The 17632-nt window shown below is 59.6% G+C and overlaps 1 protein-coding gene across 13 annotated transcripts in view; it reads left to right on the top strand.

Annotated features, from left to right (window-relative positions):
• SRCIN1 (SRC kinase signaling inhibitor 1) overlaps nt 1-17632 on the top strand; it is a 66138-nt gene that overhangs the window by 8070 nt on the left and 40436 nt on the right. For 8 of the 13 annotated variants that reach the window (XM_080678572.1, XM_080678574.1, XM_080678562.1 and 5 more), the window contains exons 2-3: nt 2039-2101; nt 17033-17334. The exons of 1 other annotated variant lie outside the window; for it this stretch is intronic. In XM_080678572.1, the coding sequence (XP_080534698.1) occupies nt 2039-2101; nt 17033-17334 (365 nt within the window). The remainder of the gene's footprint in view (nt 1-2038; nt 2102-17032; nt 17335-17632) is intronic. 4 more of the 13 variants (XM_080678571.1, XM_080678566.1, XM_080678561.1 and 1 more) reach the window with 1 other exon arrangement.

Below are 17632 nucleotides of genomic sequence, written 5' to 3' on the forward strand. Positions count from 1 at the left end.
CTCGGAGGTCAAGAGCTCAGGTTCTGGAGCCAGACAGATCTGGGCTGGCATCCCAGCCCTGACTCACTCCACCCCTCTGAAGCTCAGTGCCCTCATCTGAACATTGGGGCTGATAACGGCGGTTTCCTCGCTGGGTGGGAACCAGGATTAAATGAGGTGCCACAGGCCCAGTTCCTGGCACATGGTAAACCTTCAATAAGTACTAATTTCTCTGTCTTCATCTTCCTCCTCTCTGTCCAATTGAATGGAGACCATGCTCCCTGGAGGAATGGGCTTATGTGAGAAAACCAGATTTGGGTTTTAGATCTCAGCCTGTCTGGGGCTAGGCCCCTGGAGCTGCCACTTAACTGCTGGAGGTGAGAAGGAAGCTAGCCCCCCCTGAGTCTTCACTCCCCGCTACCCGGTGGCCCTCTGCCCACGCCCCACTCGCAGCCCCCACTGCCTCACCCAGGAAGCCCTCTGGGGCCAGACATGTTAGTGAGCATTCTTGATTTCTTCCCCTAGTCACTGTCTCAACATCTGGATACGACAGTTGTCTCTCCCTGGGACGCCTGCGTCTCGGGTAATCGGTGGGAAAATTGGAACCATGAGATTGACAGGAGGATCTGCAAGTGCTTACAGCCAGACGTGATGTGGGTACGGATGGGTCTGGGCCAGCCCAGCGAGGGCTGTGCCCCAGAGGGTGCCCGGGCTACAGCATCTCCAGGTGGGATTGGTCTTAATGCTTCATGCTCCAGGATCAGAGGCAATAGACAGATACGGAAATCCTCCCGGCGGATGCCCGAGACTGCGGATAGTACCAAACCTTATATGTATTACGTTTTTTTCCTTCTTACCCATACCTGTGATACAGTTCACTTTATAAATTAGGCACAGTAAGAAATTAACCATAATAACTAATAATAAAATGTAACGACACACTGTAAAACTCATCATGGGAATGACTTTGGGGACCTTACTAAGTGAAATAAGGGTTACTTGCACGCCAGCTCTGCGATGTGGGGACAGTGGATCTGATCACGAGACTGGTGGGGCACCTATACAGTGGAGGCACTGGACAAAGGGCTGAGTCACGTCTTAGGTGGGACAGACAGGAGGGTTCGAGATTTCGTCATGCTGCTTAGGAAGGCGCACAATTGAAAACGCATGCGTTGTTTATTTCTGGAATTTTCCAGGGAATATTTTCAGACTACGGTTGACCACCGGTAACTGAAACCGCAGAAAGTGAGACCGTGAATCAGGGGTGACGCTTGCAGCATGAGGGAGGTAGAGGACAGTTCGGAGGACCGCCCTGCAGGGTGAGAAGAGGCAGCTGGAGGGTCAGGCGGGTGTAGAGCAGAAGTGAGGTACGGGGCCCCGGGCAGCTGGGCCAGGGGTGCCATTTTCCTGCACAGCCCCCTCACAGTGTGTGACTGCTTGCTGGGTGTGAAGTAAATGCCTGTCTCCTCGGTTACAGTGAGGGGAGGGGACCTTCCTCAGGGCTAGGGGCTGAGTGGGGCAGACTGGGGGCCCGGGCTGGGAGAGGGCTGTCAGCAGAGTAGTGACAGCAGGCCTCTCTGACCCTGAGCCCACCCACCTTCCAGAATAGGGTGGCTTTGGGTGGGGAGGCAGAGGAGCCCTCCAAGGTGCTGTCATTTAGGGTCTAGTGTGGGCATCCCAGGAGAGAGTGTGTCCCGTTTCTGGGAGGAGAACCAGCTTGTAGGCTGTCTGTCCTGGCGACCTCATTCTGGAGGCCTGTTTCCTGTGTTGTCCTGCTGTCTGTCCTCCTGTCTGTCTCCCACCAGTGTCTGCTCCCTCAGCCCCCGTTCTTCCTCCAACACCCAATTTTTAGGCTGCCTTTCCCCTCAGCCCCCAGGGACCACAAAGAGACAGCCCCTAAGGCTCTGCCTGGCTGTCCCGGCCCCGGGTCCCCCATGGCCCAAGGCCCCTGCCCAGCCCACTTTGGGAGCCCTGCCCCAGCCCCTTCCTCTCTCCAACTCCTCTCCCCCAGCTCTGGGCATTCATTCACGACTTTCCTCCTTTCCTGTCCCTCACCCAGGGCTCCAGCGTGCAGCGGGAGGGAAGTCTCCAGGACTCTGCTCCCTCTGTTTAAAGTCTCCAGGTGGGTAAGCCAGGAGGGAGGCCTCCCCCACCCTTCCACTGCCACTGATCCTCAGCCAGATGCCTCTCCCAGCCTAGGGGGCCAGAAATGGGGGAGGGGGCCATCCCTGGTGGGCCCAGACCTTTGCCAGGGGAGGGGACAGCAGAGACCTGACCCTGGGAGGGCACCTTGCCTGGTAGAGAATGTGTCCATGTGCATGTGTGTGCATGTGAGTTAGCGTGTGTGGCAAAGCTTCCATGTAAAGGGGGGGGGCAGAGGAGACAGGAACCCTCTGCTGAGGGGACTGGTGGCCTTGGGGGAGGGCGTCAGGAGCAAGGGGCCCTTCTCCTGAGGGCAAGAAAGCCCATGATCCAGCCATGGCTAGAAGGCTGGGGATGGGAGAAGATGGGACCTCGTCTGACCTCTATACGTCTTTGTTTAGTTTATAGACACTTGAGAACCTGAGATGTCATTTCATTTCTTCAGTCCTTTGTTCATTCCTTCATTTATTCATCCACTCATTTATTGAAAAAAGAATTACTGAATGCCTTCTCTGTGCCAGGCACTGGGCTAGGCTCAGACCCTAACAGTGACCAAGACAGTGAGCCAATAGAGTTTAAGGACTTGTCTGATTCACCAGCTGTGGGGCTGGGCCTGGGGCCTGGCCAGCTGACTGTAGAGTGCCCGCCCCATCCCAGGGCTATGACTCTATGCCCCATCCGCCTCTGCTCCCTCTGCTGGCAGATGCTCTGTACATATTGTCCTCGTAGAGTGTCCGTGACCCAATGACACCCCTCTTGTAGTGTGCCCCCACCAAGCAAGCCGGGACCAAATTCCCCTCAAGTCCTTGGTGGCCCTGGGGACTCCAGGCAGCATTGCTGGGCCAGGACCGAGGCCACTTCAGAGGGCCTCTGAGAGCCCTGGCTGGGGGAGGGAGAACAGGCAGGGAGCCCGCCCCCCACTTCTGTGCCAGGACCAGCAATCTGGAGTCCTGGACTTGAGAGCCAGCCTGACCTGGGCTCCAAACCTCAGGGAAGCTCTTTCCTCACTGTGTGGCCTGGGACAGACCGCTGTCCCTTTCTGCGCCTCCATGTCCTTGCGTAAATGGTGCGAGAACACCTACCAGGCTCATTGCTAAGAGGAAAGGAAAAGCAGTGGCTGGTCCAGAGCCTGGCCCGCAGCAGGGGCTGCCCAATGGCTGGTTCCCTTTCTGTCCCTCCTCCCTGGCCCTGTCCTGCCCCGGGGCCGGGCAGGCGGTGCCCTGGGTACTGTATGGGTGTGCCCGGCCCCCACTTTGGGCGAGGGGCTGCAGAATCCCTCCCCATCTTGGCCGTTGGTGCCTCCATGTCCTCCAGATCTTGTCAGCTCCCTGCAGGATGCTCTGGCCCCGATCCCGGCAGGCAGCCTGGGGAGGCAGCCCTCCTTGCCACTGGGGCTGCCTCCGCCTTGATGGCTTTTTAATAACTTTGCTCGGAGACAAAATGCAGAGCGCTCGTTTGTCTGCCTCTTAATTAAAATTGCCGTTTTCCTAAAAGAGCAACAGCGTGCTCCCTTCCCTCCCCCATCCCCCGGCTGTTGCCAGGAGAAGGCCGGAGTGACTAGAGACCTCGGCCCTTAGGCCTGCATGCTCCCCTCCTGCACCCCCCTCTTCTGGAATATTTCCACAGGCAGGGGGCTCCATACCTTTCAAGACTGACTTTCTGCATCTGTAAAGAGGGGTAGCCACCGGTCCTGCTTTTCCACCCAGGGAATGAGACGTGGGTGGGTTTTGGACAAGGGCCGTGAAGGATTGTTAGAGTGACGCCTGGGGTGGGGGTGGGGAGGCATCCGTGGAGGTGGACACCGTGGGGTCCGCCCCTCAATGTTGACGCTGGTTTCGGCTGGAAGAGACCTGTGAGCTCCCTCTGTGGGCTCTGGAAGAGAAGGGAGTGGAGGGTGGAGGGTTGGCAAGGGGTCGGGGCTCATGTAGTTGTTGCTGAGTTTGGGGGCAAAAGTCATCCCTAATAATAATGCAAATACTAACGACCCATAATATATGAGCCATAGATGCCACATGAAGCTCTGTCCGTGCGTTAGTTCATTTCCTCCTGACAGCCATCCTGGGCGCGCTATGCACTTGTCGCATTTACAGGGGCGGGGACAGACCAGAGGGGTTAAGTAACATGCCCAAGGTCACACAGATAAGCCCTCCCTGCAGCCTCAGCCCTCCTCTGCCTCCTTCCTCCCACCTTCCTCAGATCTAGCCTCAGTCCCTCGTGCTGTATGCGGAGCGGTGCACCTGCCCTCACTTCTGCCCTCCTACAAGCAGGGTTCGTGCCACTGAAAATTAACTCTGAGGTTCACCTCATCTTCCTCCCCCAGCCCCATTCCTGGTTCTGTCCCTGGGGAGACTCCGGGGTAGGGTGGGAGGGGGCCTGGACGTTAGAGAGTTCCCATCGGCAGACCTGCTTTTGGTTCTAGCAGCGTTCCATTCCACCAGGGGGAAGAGACCCATGGGGAGTGGCTCTTTGTGAGACAGGGGAGGTGGTCTTAGAGCATAGCTCCACCAATAAGACCACCCAGGAAAGCATTCTGGAGGGCTCTGGAGAAGTGGGAGGTGCCCACGCCTGGGGCCTGGAGACCTCCCAGCAGGAAGCACTTCCTGGGACAGCTTTGTCTCCAGAAGCCTTTGTTTCTGTGACTCCTCTTCCAGGAGCCCCCTCCCGTCGCCACCTCCCATTCCTGCTCCTCCCTTAGCCAGCACCTCCCTGGAGGGCCCCCCTGGACCACCTCGGCCCAGCCCCTCTGAGCTTCTCCAGCACCGCGTCAGATCTCCCGTGGCCATTGGTTCTGGGTACAGCAGCCTACTAGTCCAGGTTCACTCTTGGGGGGCAAGGCATGGTGAAGCAGTGGGTGAGGACGATAGGGAATGGTGGGGACTGTGGTGAGGACAAGACCACATGTGCCCCTTAACGGCATTAAAATCCAAAGAAAACAGAACAAAATACCACCCGCCAAACAAAATGCCCGCGTCTCAGTGCGGCCCAAGTGTGATCCTGGCTGAACTGTGATTAATTGACCTTGGCATCCTCACTCATGGCCCAGCACATAGTAGATGTGTACTAATCGTTTGCCGAGTGAATACGTGATCGTACATGTGCCAGGCACTGCGCGAGAGACCTTACACATTTATTTCTTCCCCTCTTCCCAAGGCAGACACCCTTGCCCCCATTTTGCTGGTGAGGGAACGGACAGCCAGACGTACAGTGACTTGTGCAGGGTCATGTGCATGGGAACTGGCCGAGGCAAGATTTGAGCCTTGGCTTGCTGTGCCCTTCCCACGCTGTTTGGTCATGGGTGTGTGTACCTGTGACACATGGCACATGCATTCAGTGCCCACCTTGGGTCACAGAGAGGCTAGTAGCCTACTAGTTGGCATGCATTGCATGCCTGTAGGTAGGTAGGGTTGAAGGAGGTGCCCCTCATTCCAGTGCAGCCCTCCTCCCTCAGCTTCCGGTCTCATCCCAGCAGCCTGGGGATGGCGGCGTGGTGACAGGTGCCGAGCGGCAGCAATGACAGCGCTGCTGATTCCCCCATAATTACTGTCTGATGAGACGCCAGAATTAGCCACCGTGTGAGCATGGGATACAGACGCAGGGCATAGTTAGGGAAGCAGCAAGGGGTGGGTGCGGGGAGCCTCTCAGTCCAAGCCTGGGCCCTCTAGCAGCAGGGCAGGGTCGGCACTGGGGAGGAGGAAGTAGGTTGCAGGGAGGAAGCACTGTGTGGTTAACGTGCCTCAGCTAGTGTCTTGTGGGCTGTGGTTTTCCAGTGCTCACCGTGTGGCTGGGCTATCCCCCTGAGACGGCTGGCAGCTGGACAGGGCATCCAGGGCCTCAGGCCACGAACCAGAGAGTGATGGGCAGAGCAGACTGTTCACTCAGACTCCTGGGCACACTCTTTGGTGCCTCGAGCTTGGATCTGCCTTGCTGGGGCGGTGAGGGGCGTAGCTGTTAGGAAGGGGCTAACACCCAGAGCAGTCTCGTTGACTCACATTAGCAAGGCCAGGCACTGGGGTCCGATGGAAGTGCCTGGAAGGAGCAGGCAGGGTCAGCTGACCTTGCCAGGAGAGCCACCCATGCCAGGCAGCAGGAGTCCAGTTGGCCCCCGAGGCCTGAGGTCAGGCGAGGCCCGAGGGTGAGGAGCAGGAGGCAAGGAAGGAACATTCTGGTCCCAGAGCAGGGCTGTGCATGCCCTGGGCATTTCTCTTCCCTGGCACACATGCGGGGGGCAGGGCAGGGCTGGCGAGGACAGGCCCAGAAAGGGGTCATCTGGGCGGCTCGGACATCATCTGGATCATTGGAGTCGTTTTGAGGCCACCAGCTAAGAGGGGTGGTGACACCAGAGGGCAGTGCAGATGGCTGGGCATGGGGACAGCAGCCAGGCCATGCAAAGAAGGACCTGAGGTGTTGGGCTCAGCAGAGAACATGTGGGTTCAGGACCCTCCGTCTTCCTCCAGAGGGCGAGGTTGTGTCCCCCGGCCCCTGTGAGGGCCATGGATACAATGCTGGCTCCTTCTAAGGGAGCAGGGCCCCACCAGGTGATCGGTGCCTTGGATGTAACGAGTCTCCGTTCCTGGAGGAATCCAAGCCCTGGCGGCATGGTGTCTCTGAAACAGGGAGGACTTGCAGTTCTGTCTCGGCACAGCCTGGGGAGACTGTGCCCAGCTGAGGGGTGAGAAGAGGGCTGGGGAAGGGTAGGCTCCCGAGAGGTTCTTTCGGGCCTAGGTGGCCCAATGCACCTGGGCATCCCCGGCCCTGGGGCAGCTCTGCTCCCCTTCCCCCCCCCCCCCCCCCCCCCCCCGCCTCTCAGCCTCTCAGCGGTGCCTGGGGAAGAGTCCCTGTGGCTCTCCCAGGGAAGGCCTCCTTGGAGAGGGTGGGGCTGAGGGCCTCTGCTTTCAGGGAAGAGAGTTGTCTGCGTGCTCCCTTCCCAGGGAGGTGGACGGAAGGAGGAGACGCCAGGGGCTCTGGCTCAATGGCTGGGACGAAGGCTCAGGCATGCTGTGGTGGCAGAATCAGCATCTTCCCCAGGGGCAGCAGGGTGCAGGGAAAGTAGGGGATCTGTGTGAGAACCCCCACAGTTGAGATGCGGCTCAACTCTGACGTTGGACAAGTCACCCCTTCCTGAACCTCCGCTTCCTCACCTGTAGGATGGGGAGAGCAGCCTGGCCAGGGCACTGAAGTGGAATGATAATGGCTGTAAGAGCCCTGTAGACGGTCATGACTGGGGTCTGGGAGGGGCGGGGGCCGGGGAAGAGGGGTGTAGGTTTCCAGTCTTTTGCAGAAAGTTGGAAGGGGAGACTGTTTATTTCTCCCCTGCCTTCCAGCCTGTGCTCCACCGCCCCGGATCCTGGGGAGGTTCTGGTTCGACAGCAGGGAGAACTTCTGAAAGATGCCCTTGCTATCGGATCAGGCTGCCCAGGTCAGCCTGGACCAAGCGGTTGGCAGGAAATTTGCTGAGTCTCCTCCTGCTTTCTCCGATCTCGGGCTCTCTTCCTCCTGCTTCCTGCGGTCTCTCATGGCACTAACCTTGACACCCCACATTCCTGGTGGGCAGTGGAGTAATTTACCCATGAGCTGAGGGCTGAGCCCTGCCCTTCACCCTGCAGCAGCAGGTGGAAGCAGGCCATCGGCCTGGGGGCGGAGCTGAGCATCGGTAGAGGCAGAACGTGGGCTGGTGCCAGGCCGGGAGGAACAGCTCAGGCCTTGGCATTGCCTTGTTGGTTGAACATTGGTCAGAGTGGAGTGGCCTTGAGGTCAGTAGGCCCATCCATTTATTTTGAGACAGAATGTAAACACTCCAGGAAAGAAACTCTGAACTTGACCGAGTAGGCGAGGGGCCGCGGAAGCTGCCTTCCGAGGGTTAATGGGGTCGCTACTGTCTCGCACGCAAGCTGCAGAGGCATTGACCTGGCGCTGGATGGAGCTCCCAGATGTGCTGCCATCTCTCTGGGCGTCTTAAATGTACGTGACATGTGTGCGTGGGCACAGCGCCTCGTCTGTCCTTGTGGCATCTGAGACGAGATGGCAGAGTGGTGAGTCGGTGGGGGGAAGGGGGGCGTCTGTGCCGTAACCCCAGCCCTCCCAGGCCTGGGGGTGCCCCTCTGCACGTAGATGCCTGTGGAGGGTGATGCGCATATAGAGGGGAGCATGCGCTGGGCAGGTGGGCAGGTGCCACCGTGCCCAAGTGTGACGATAGACGTGTGAGTGAGCGGACGTGTGTGCCTGCGTGTGTGAGCAACTGAGCGTGTGCGGGAATCTGGAGGCAGCAGGACCCTGGTCAGCTGTCTGGGTGCTGGCGGAGACCTGGCCTCCTACAGGGAGCCTGACCCCGTGGCCGGTGGTGTGGCTGAGGAGGCTTCTGCTCAACAGGAAGAGGCCCTGGGTGATCACTGGGCATTGACAGCACTTCCCTGTGGTGAGGTGGGGTGGTGGATGGGCCTTCTACCCCTCACTTCCAACCGACTGGGGTCTCCTCCCATGGGAACAGGATCCCTCCCTCTGGGCAGGTTAAGGGACCCAGTAAAGGTCCCTCGCCCACTCCCACTGCCCTGGCCTTAGCCCCCTGGGAGAAGGAGCGCTGGCAGCCTCCTTGGAGAGGGGGCAGAGCCGGGAGGACCGGCACCTCCCTGCCTCTTCCCACGCGCTGGTGTTCACTGCTTCCCTTCCTGCGGCCTGTGCTCCTCTCTGCTGCCTCTCCCAGGAGCTGTGCAGCTGACAGGACTCCTTCCCTGGTCGCGTGATGGCAGAGATGCCACGCGGGAGCTGCTTGTGAGCACGGTGTGGGCACCGGCCAGCGCTGTTCCCAGCTTTTCCAGCAAAGGCTTCAGACGGGGGGTGACATGCTCCCCTCTGCAGCTCCGCCCCCTCCCTGCCCGGGAACCAAGTTAGCCAGATCTTCTTCATTAGGAACTAAAAATCAAAACCCCACAGTCCTGGGTCTGATCACATTCTGACAGTGGAGGGAGAGGAAATCAGGCAATGGGGTAGATCAGGAACTGCCCCCCCCCCGCCCCCTCCCCGCCCCCCGTGCCCCGCTCCCCAGGCCGGTGCCTCCGTGCAGTGCGCAACCTGTGCTCCTGTCTGTGTTCCTGGCTTTACAAACCAAAACCAAAACAAACGAGAGGCCTGAAGCTCAGACAGGCTGCTGACCTGCTCAAGGTCGCACATCTAGTCCGTGGCAGAGCTGGGCTGGAACAGAGCTTTCTCTCCCCGTTCCGGGATTTTCGGTGCTGCCAGGGCCTGGTCTGCTTGGGCAGGTGTGCGGGGAGAAGAGGGAGCTTGTGTTTCTGAAATTCTGCTCCAGGGCCTGGCTTGTTGGCTCTTTTGCAAGGAGCAGCGTCATTCCTGGAGTGTGGTCAGGACACCACGGGGGGTCGGGGAGAGGGGACCCTGATTTCTGAGGGGTGTGGCTGGGCTGTGACCCCAGCTCTCTCTCTGGGGCCCAGGGTTCTGTGGCTGTTTTCCACTCACTGCTGATTCCTCCTGAGGGGGTTGTGCGTCTGTGCCCTCCAGGGGCCTGCCGCCAGGGGAGGGGCTCCTTGGCAGTTGCTTTCTGGGAAGTGACATCGTGAGCAGAAAAAGCCTTGTCGCTGGGGACCGGGACGCCTGGATCCCATTGCTGGCTCTGCCGACAGCTCCTGCGTGACCCGGTCAGGTTTGCACTCTGGTTTCCTTCCTGCGAAGGGCGTTGGGCCGGAGGGAGAGCGGAGCATGGTTTTCAAGACAGAGAGAGAGGTGAGCAGAGCAGTCTCCAGACATCACGCTTCCCTGCCTCGGAGATGAGAGCGGAGGGTCAGAGGGCGCCCGTGCCCCGTGGCCTGTGCACGTGGGGAGAGGGGGACAGAGGCCACAGGGAGAAGAAGCCGAACCCCACAGCCCTGCAGAGCCAGGCCGCGGGGGGAGGCGGTGCCGAGGCCCAGCCTGCTCCTGACCTGGCTGTGGGTCCGCTCACCTCGCCCCGCTCGGCAAGGCCACCCGATCTGCTCAGAGTGCTACCTCTGCCGTCAAGGAGGCCCCAGTTAGAGGGAGCCCCCCCCGTCTAAAGAGGTAAACGGGGGCCTTACCCTGTTGCCCCCAGAGAGGGGCACAGGCCCTGCTCTCAGGGATGGTCCAGTCTGGGCAGGAGGCAAGGCTCGGTCCTCGGTGAGTCCCTAGTCTGATGGGCGACACGTGTGTCACCAGCCAAGGATCACCCTCCTCTGGCGCCCTGTGCCTTGCCTGCCGTGCCCACCACTGCGGCGCCCAGGTAGTGGGTGGTCCCTCTCGGGGAGATGGGATGCGCCCATCTGAGCGAAGAAGCCCTGCCCTGGGGGTGCTCGCTCTGAGCAAGTGGACAGAGTCAGCAGGACAGAGCCAGCCTAGGGATGGGGGAGAGGGAAACGCTGGCAGAGGCAGCATCTGGCGGGGACAGTGCCCACACCCCCAGGGCACCAACATCCCCTCCGATTCTCTCCCTGGGGAAAGCCCCAGAGGCCTACTGGGAGTCCCTCCCCTCCGCCCCCCCCCGCCCCCCGCTTCCCATGCAACAGCTCCTCCTAGGCAGGTGAGCTCTCCCTCCCCCAGCCCTGCAAGGTCCTTTAATTAGATTCCAACTCGTTTACCAACTAAGTGGCCTTCTGTGGGCTTTAAATCTGCGCAAATTGGTTTGTATTTTTCTGCCTGCCTGAAGCTGTGACTGGCAGGGCCCGGCCTCGCCCACTGGGTTAGATACCCAGCTTCCCCGGGGCTGGGGGGTAGCAGGGCTTCCTGGGCATGGGGTGGAGGAGGCCAGAGGGTCACAGGCCACAGCCCTATTCTCCTCCCCCCGCCCCCAGCTCTGAGGAAGGGAGTCCACATGGCGACTCTCACTAAACCACTCAACCTCCCTGGGCCTCAGTTTCCCTTGCTGCACTGCGAGGAGAATCGGCCCGCCCCAGGCCCTTCCCAGTGGCTCTGCAGATTAGTGCCGGGCGCTGGGGCGGAGCATCACGTGAGCCACCAGCCAAGGATCCCGCGGCCTCTGATGCCCTGTGCCTTGCTGCCTCCCCACCACTGCGGTGCCCAGGTAGTTAGCGGTCCCTCTTGGGGAGATGGGTTCCATCTGGCCTCTTCCCATTTCTCTGTCCTCCCTCTCACCCTTCAGGGGGAGGGGAGCTGGCCTTCCCTGGGGACCCAGTGATGACAGTTCGCTCTCAGTCACCAGGAAGTCCCCTTTACCGTCTAACCATCTCCCCCAGGCTTTTAAGTCAGCTGCCTTTCTGCCCAGGCCTCCCTCCCAGGGGTTCCCCTTCCTCATCCTCTCTGCCTCCCCTCCCGGCCCACACAGGCTCTCCTGAGGTGGCTGACATTCTGGGGAGGTGGTGCTGGGTTGGTGGGGAAGGTGGAAACATGGGGGGCAGGTGTGGGGTTTCTGCACCCCCTCTTTGCCAGATGCTGGACATGAAGCCCTGTCCCTAATTCTCAGTCCAGCTGCCTCGTCCTCTCTGAGTGCCCTTCCCCTCCTGCCCACCCCCACCTCTGAGGCTCCGGTTGGAGTGACAGGGAGACTCAACAGGGCGTTGGGCATTAGCAGTTTGGGGGGATATTACACAGGAATGTTTACAGAAAGGCAATTGCCCGGAAAATGACTTCGGTTGCTGTGGCATGGGGTGGAAAAGATGGTTTTAGCAAACAGGCACAGATGGGCTTCTGTTCCAAGAACCCACAGACAGACAGCAGGGACGGAGGGGCCTAGGCACACAGCAGCCCGGAGCCAAGGCCCCCAAAGACAGCGGGTGGGGCAAGGGATGATCCCCTCACCTGGTCCAGGTGCCGCCCAGAGCCTCTGCCAAGCTTGACCTTTGGCCTCTGGCCTCTGACCTCCCGGCACACCGTGCTTCCTGACTGCAGCAGGCGCCCCGCTGGATGAAGTTGTCAGGCACCATTGACGGTGGCAGTCGCCTCGGGGCTCCTCCTGGGTGACTTGGGCTCCTCTTTGGCTGTAGACAGTGGGACCGGGGAGCCTCGAGCCGCAAGTACGTGTGTTTGGGCAAGGCACTGTGGGGCGTGCGCCAGGCCCTCCACCCTTCCAGCAATCTCCTCGCACGCCTCCCTTTGCTCTGCCCGAGGGCCTCATGGATCTAGCCCGGCCCAGGGGCTTCCTGAGCTGGGCTTCACCCCCACCTCTGCCCCAGCAATGGTCGGGGACACACCTGTGAGGCCTCTCAGCTCCCCAAGGGAGGGACCTTTGGCCAGCCTCCCCACCTCCAGGGAGAGGGAGACGGGGACCTGAACTCCAGGTCTTGAGCTTGGGGTACTTGAAATAGGGGCCCCAGAGTCCTTTTCTCTCTCCCGTAGTTGGTAGCTTCGCTCTTCTCGCCGCTGTATCCCCTCCCTCTCTCTTCTCCCCTCTCCCTCCCCCTCCTCTCTTCTCCACATTCTCTTCTTCTGAAGATGATGTCATGTGTGAACATTGCCCATGGGCAACCAGAGGAAATGGTGACATCTGGGTAAAGATGCAGGTGGGGCTGGGCTTGATGGCTTACCAGACGGTGTCACTAAGACTTAGGGACTTTTAATTCTCATCATGAGCTACAGTGATCTCATGTAATAGAATGCAGCGGAGAATAAAAATAAATCAGGCTCATAAATAAACATGAAATTTGGAATGGGTGGAACAAATAACAGTGTAGTCTTCTTCCCTGCGCCTTTTTCTGCAGCCGCCACTGGGGGGCGCCCACCTCTTCCTGATCACCCCAGGCTTGGTGGCGTTCCCTTCCCCCTTGCCCAGGCTGTGAGGGCTGAGCTGAGGGTGACCAGAGCCCCACTTCCCCACACTTCCCTTCCCCCTATTCTGGGCTGGATTTCACCAGTCCCGGGCATCTTCCCTGTAGCTTGAATCTCTGACTCAAAAATTATGGTCGGCCTTGCACACTGAGGGTCCTTGGAGAGATGGCGAACCCTCCAGCCCCAATTTATCTCTCAGGCTCCCCCAACCTCCATCCCTCAGAGACCTTCAGTCCCAAGAGTCCGCCCCTTCCCCAGTGTACCCCAGCTTGGCTCCCCTCCTTCCAAACCCTCCCCTTCCCTCAGAGCTCTCTGACTCTGCCTTTCTACCCGAGTCCTCCAATTCCTGTGTCCCTGCCCTAGTAGAACCCAGTCCTGCTTACTCCCTCAAGGCCTCCCTGACCCCCCCAAGACCCCTGCCTGGACAGATCCCTCACCCCCATCGCTTCCCGGTCACTGAACAGGAAACATCAATCCGCTCAGGGCTGCGGTTCCCAGGGCCTGCTGCTTGCTAGATTGGAATCGATCTCCCAGGCTTCTCACTGGGTTGCTCAGTCAGGGAGGGTCAGGGAGGCTGTGAGGACTTGGTGTTGGCTGCAGCAGGTCAGCGGTAATGAAATGGGAAGGCTGTCCTGCTAGGGCCCAACAGCTCTGGGCCAGGAATGTCTTTAATGCAAATCAATGTACTTTCTCCTCCATTGTCTCTCCAGCTCCTCACTCAGCACTGTGGGCAGGGTTTAGAGGTTAAAGTCCCATTTTACAGATTAGTGCTCCAGGCTCCCCGAGGGAGGACAGACCGGATAAGTAAATGAATGGCTAACCCTAACCCAGGGTCCCTCAGGGAAGGAGCTGACTCCATACCCAAAGTGGCCCTGGCCTGGGTTATTCCTAGTGGTGCTCTCACTTCAAGTGCCTGGGCCCGAGCTCCCAAGGGCCTTCTCCTAAGAGTAACAGGAAGGCCCCTCAGCCCAGAAGCGCAGGCCAGTCCTCCAGGTCCACTGGGGCCCTGCAGAAAGGAGGGGACATATACAGGGCAGGGAGCTAGGATGCCTGGGTTTTGCAGGGGCCTCACCTCTTTCCCCAGCTAGTTTCTGTCTTCGGATCAGGAAGAGCAGCTCTTCTGGGCCCCGGAGGGCACACGAGAGTTGGAAACCTGTCCCAATGAGCCCGTGTGTGTCCAGAGCTCTGGGAGGGCACGGCAGGCCTGGCTGTCAGGCATAGGGAGAGGTCCCTGCGGCTCAGGCAGAGCTGGGCAGGACTCTAGAGCCGGTTCCAGCAGCAAGGCAGTGGCAGGGTCAGCTCCCGCTTGGGCAAAGAGATGGCTACAGGTGTCCAGGGTCCTTGGCCACAGAGGCTGTCTCCTGCTCTGTTGTACCCGATGAGGTTGAAAACCGCCAGCTGGTGCTGAGGGTGAGTGGAAGAGGGGGGGTTTAGGGCCCTGACTCTGGTTGGGCTATTTCTTCGTGGCCTCTCCTTCTCCCAGATGATTATTAGGGTGATAATAATCATCCACATTCACTGGCCATCTGGGGTGGCCACCAGCTCCTGAAGGGTAGGTACTGGCTCAAGGTTCCAGCCTCGCTCAGTCAGGAGCCATCTTCATGCATTTCCTCCCTGTCAGGGAACCTTTGCGCTGTATTAACTCAATATGCTTTTCATTAGCTCACTTGGAACTTAAATACATTTTAAATTTGCTTGAAAGGAAACCTCTCTCTGCCACCCCAAACAATGCTATTCATGAAATCAGTGGTTGGACCTTCTAGTTGGGGTTTTCCTAATCCTTATGCAAATAAAGATAAAACTATCTATATATATAAAAGCCTAAGCAACTGTTCAACCATTCAACTGGTAGCTATGATACACACTGACCACCAGGGGGCAGATGCTCAATGCACAGGCATGGAAACATGGAACAGACTGATGAATCTCAGAGGGAAGGGGGGAAGGGGGAGGGCAGGAAGAGATTAAAGATCTTATATGCATACTAGAGGCCCGGTGTATGGATTTGTGCACCGGTGGGGTCCCTCAGCCTGTCCTGCGGGTATTGGGCCAAAACCAGCAGTCTGACATGCCCTGAGGGGTCCCGGATTGTGAGAGGGTGCAGGCCAGGCCGAGGTACCCCACCAGTGCATGAATCCGTGCACCGGGCCTCTAGTTAAAGTATAAAACAGTGCTCCCCCCAAAGTCATCTCTTGTGTATCTGGACCTCACTTTGGGGAGCACAACAGGGTGATTGTGGTGAGAGGGACAGATGCCCAGGGGAAGAAGGAGGGAAAGACCCCAGACCCAGCGCCAGGGGAGACATCAGGTAAACAAGAAAGCACCTGGCGGGGGAGGTGGTGTGTGTGTGTGTGTGTGTGTGTGTGTGTCCGTGTTCCATCAATAAGCAATTGTCATATGTCAGGAAAGTGTGGTGGGAGGGTGAGGGGAGAACCTAGGAGGGACTGGGGTCAAATCTGGCAGCTCTGGTCATGTCACTGACTTCTCTGACCTCGGTAGCCCCATCTCTGAAATGGGACCAGAGTAACACCCCCTGACAGGGGTTCTAGGAGACTCATGGGCCATGATGATGGCCGTCAGGCAGACCCGTGGAAGCTGTGGAAATCTGGGTCTTCCCAAAACCCAGGTTTTTCTGTCTTTGCCTTCTAGACCAAGACAGCAAACAAGCCTTGTTCAGTCTTCTTTCCAACGCCCCTCCCCATCTTTTCACTTGGTTTTGGTGTGAGGTGCTGGGTCCTCTTGGGCTCTGTCCCCCAGATCTACATGCCTCAGCCATAGCCCAGGGAGGAGTGAGTGTGTGTGTTGGGTGAGGCGTGGCTTTTCCTGAAAGGTGGCCAAATCTCCTCTCCCCGCCTTTGGTGCACAGGAGGTGACGGAGGCCTGGCAGCAGGCCTGAGGAACCGTGGTGTGTGGAGGGAGGGGGCTGAGGGGCTGGGCTGGATGGAATCTGGCTGGGTCCCCTTCAAGTCGGCCCCTTGAGCAGGTGCATGTGTCTGCTGCAGTGCCTGACACCTCCAGACCGAGGCTATATTTGGGGGGTACTGTTTTGAGGCTGGTTGGTTGTGGGGTTGGGGATGGGTGTGTTGGTCTCCCAGTGCGGTTGACTTCTGGGGGTGGGGAGGGCAATGTATTTTATGCCCAGGAATATGGCCGAGGTAAGCCCCAGCAACTCCTGCCACCCCTGGAACCCTCTGGAACCACTGCTCCCTGCTGGGCTGTGGGAAGGCCAACATTGGGACTTCAGGGTGGGCGTCCGCAGGGCTAGGCCTGGGGAGGCCAGGGGCTCAGGGCTGGTGAACATGTGGGGAAGGGATTCGGAGCTCTGTCTGGGACCTCAACCCCCGGCCTTCTCTTTTCTCGTTTCTGTACTGTCCTTTGTGCCCTGTAGGTCTTGAGCTTGTGTGTGTGTGTGTGTGTGTGTGTGTGTGTGTGTGTGTTGGGAGGGGAGACTGGAGAAAGGGAGGGGACGGTCCCAGGAGGAGGGCTTCAGCTGTTCTGTCTGCTTTCTTTTTCCTTTGAGTTTATCCCAAACCCACCTCTCCCTGTCCTCTCTGTGCCCAGCCTCTCCTGTCTGTCCATCTGTCTGTCTCTGGGAAGGGATGGGAAAGAGGGTCCCATGTCTCAGTCCCTGGGCCTTTGCCTTCATGCCCCGCCCCCATGGGTCCTACTTCTGGCCCTTTTCCAAGCGAACCCCCAGCCTGTAGGACAAGAGTGTGGGGGGACCTGCTAGTCTGAGGGAGGAGGCTGCCACCCCCACCCGTCCAGGAAGTGCCTCAAAGGAACCCCCTTCTCTCACCCATGCCAACCAGCCTTAAGAAGGAGAAAGGGACGTGTGGCTAGAAAGGTGCCCAGGACCCCAGCTTCCAAACCCTCTTTGGCCTTAAAGGACAGGACCTCACCTGCAGTCATCCCCCCAAACCCCGAGGCGGAAGAGCAAGAAGCTGGACCCTGCCCTCTCTCTCCACCCTCCTCGATGCCCCAGGCTCCCCTTCCCCCTCAGCCCCCTCTGCTCCTTCTGTCCTCCAGTTGGGGCTGGGCAGCACCGGCCTCACCCCTGCCTCTCTGCCCTCCCAGGCCCGGCCCGCTCCGCCCCTCCCCATAGTGACTCCTGTCGGGGCTGCCCAGGCCGGGCGCGCAGTGACCCCGCCCTGTCCCCTCTCCCCTCCCGCAGATCCCGAGCGGAGCAGCCCCCCCATGCTGTCTGCGGACGATGCCGAGTACCCGCGGGAGTACCGGACCCTGGGGGGCGGGGGCGGTGGGGGCAGCGGGGGCCGGCGCTTCTCCAACGTGGGGCTGGTGCACACGTCCGAGCGCAGGCACACGGTGATCGCAGCCCAGAGCCTGGAGGCGCTCAGCGGGCTCCAGAAGGCGGACGCGGAGCGCAAGCGCGATGCCTTCATGGACCACCTGAAGAGCAAGTACCCCCAGCACGCCCTGGCCCTGCGTGGCCAGCAGGACCGGATTCGGGAGCAGGTGAGTGGGGGCTGGCTGCTGGCTGGGGCGGGGTGGGGGCGGGCCAGCTGGCGGGGGAGGGTCTGGCCCCGTGCTCCCCTGCCCCCAGGCTCATTCAGATTCTGAGAGGCGTCTGGGGCAGAGAGGGAAGAGCGGGAGAGGTGGGCAATTGCCCCTGTTGGCCTTTTCTGGAGCCTGGGGAGGGTGAGGATGGGGCCTCAGCCTCCAGACCTCTGCCTGCACCGGACTGGGCGCCTAACTCAGGCTGTTGGACTGGGCAGAGGGCAGGAAGGCTCGCCTTGGAGGCCAAAGGTGCGGT

The sequence above is a fragment of the Plecotus auritus genome (genome assembly GCF_963455305.1).
Source record: "Plecotus auritus genome assembly, chromosome: 7".
NCBI classification, from domain to species: domain Eukaryota; kingdom Metazoa; phylum Chordata; class Mammalia; order Chiroptera; family Vespertilionidae; genus Plecotus; species Plecotus auritus.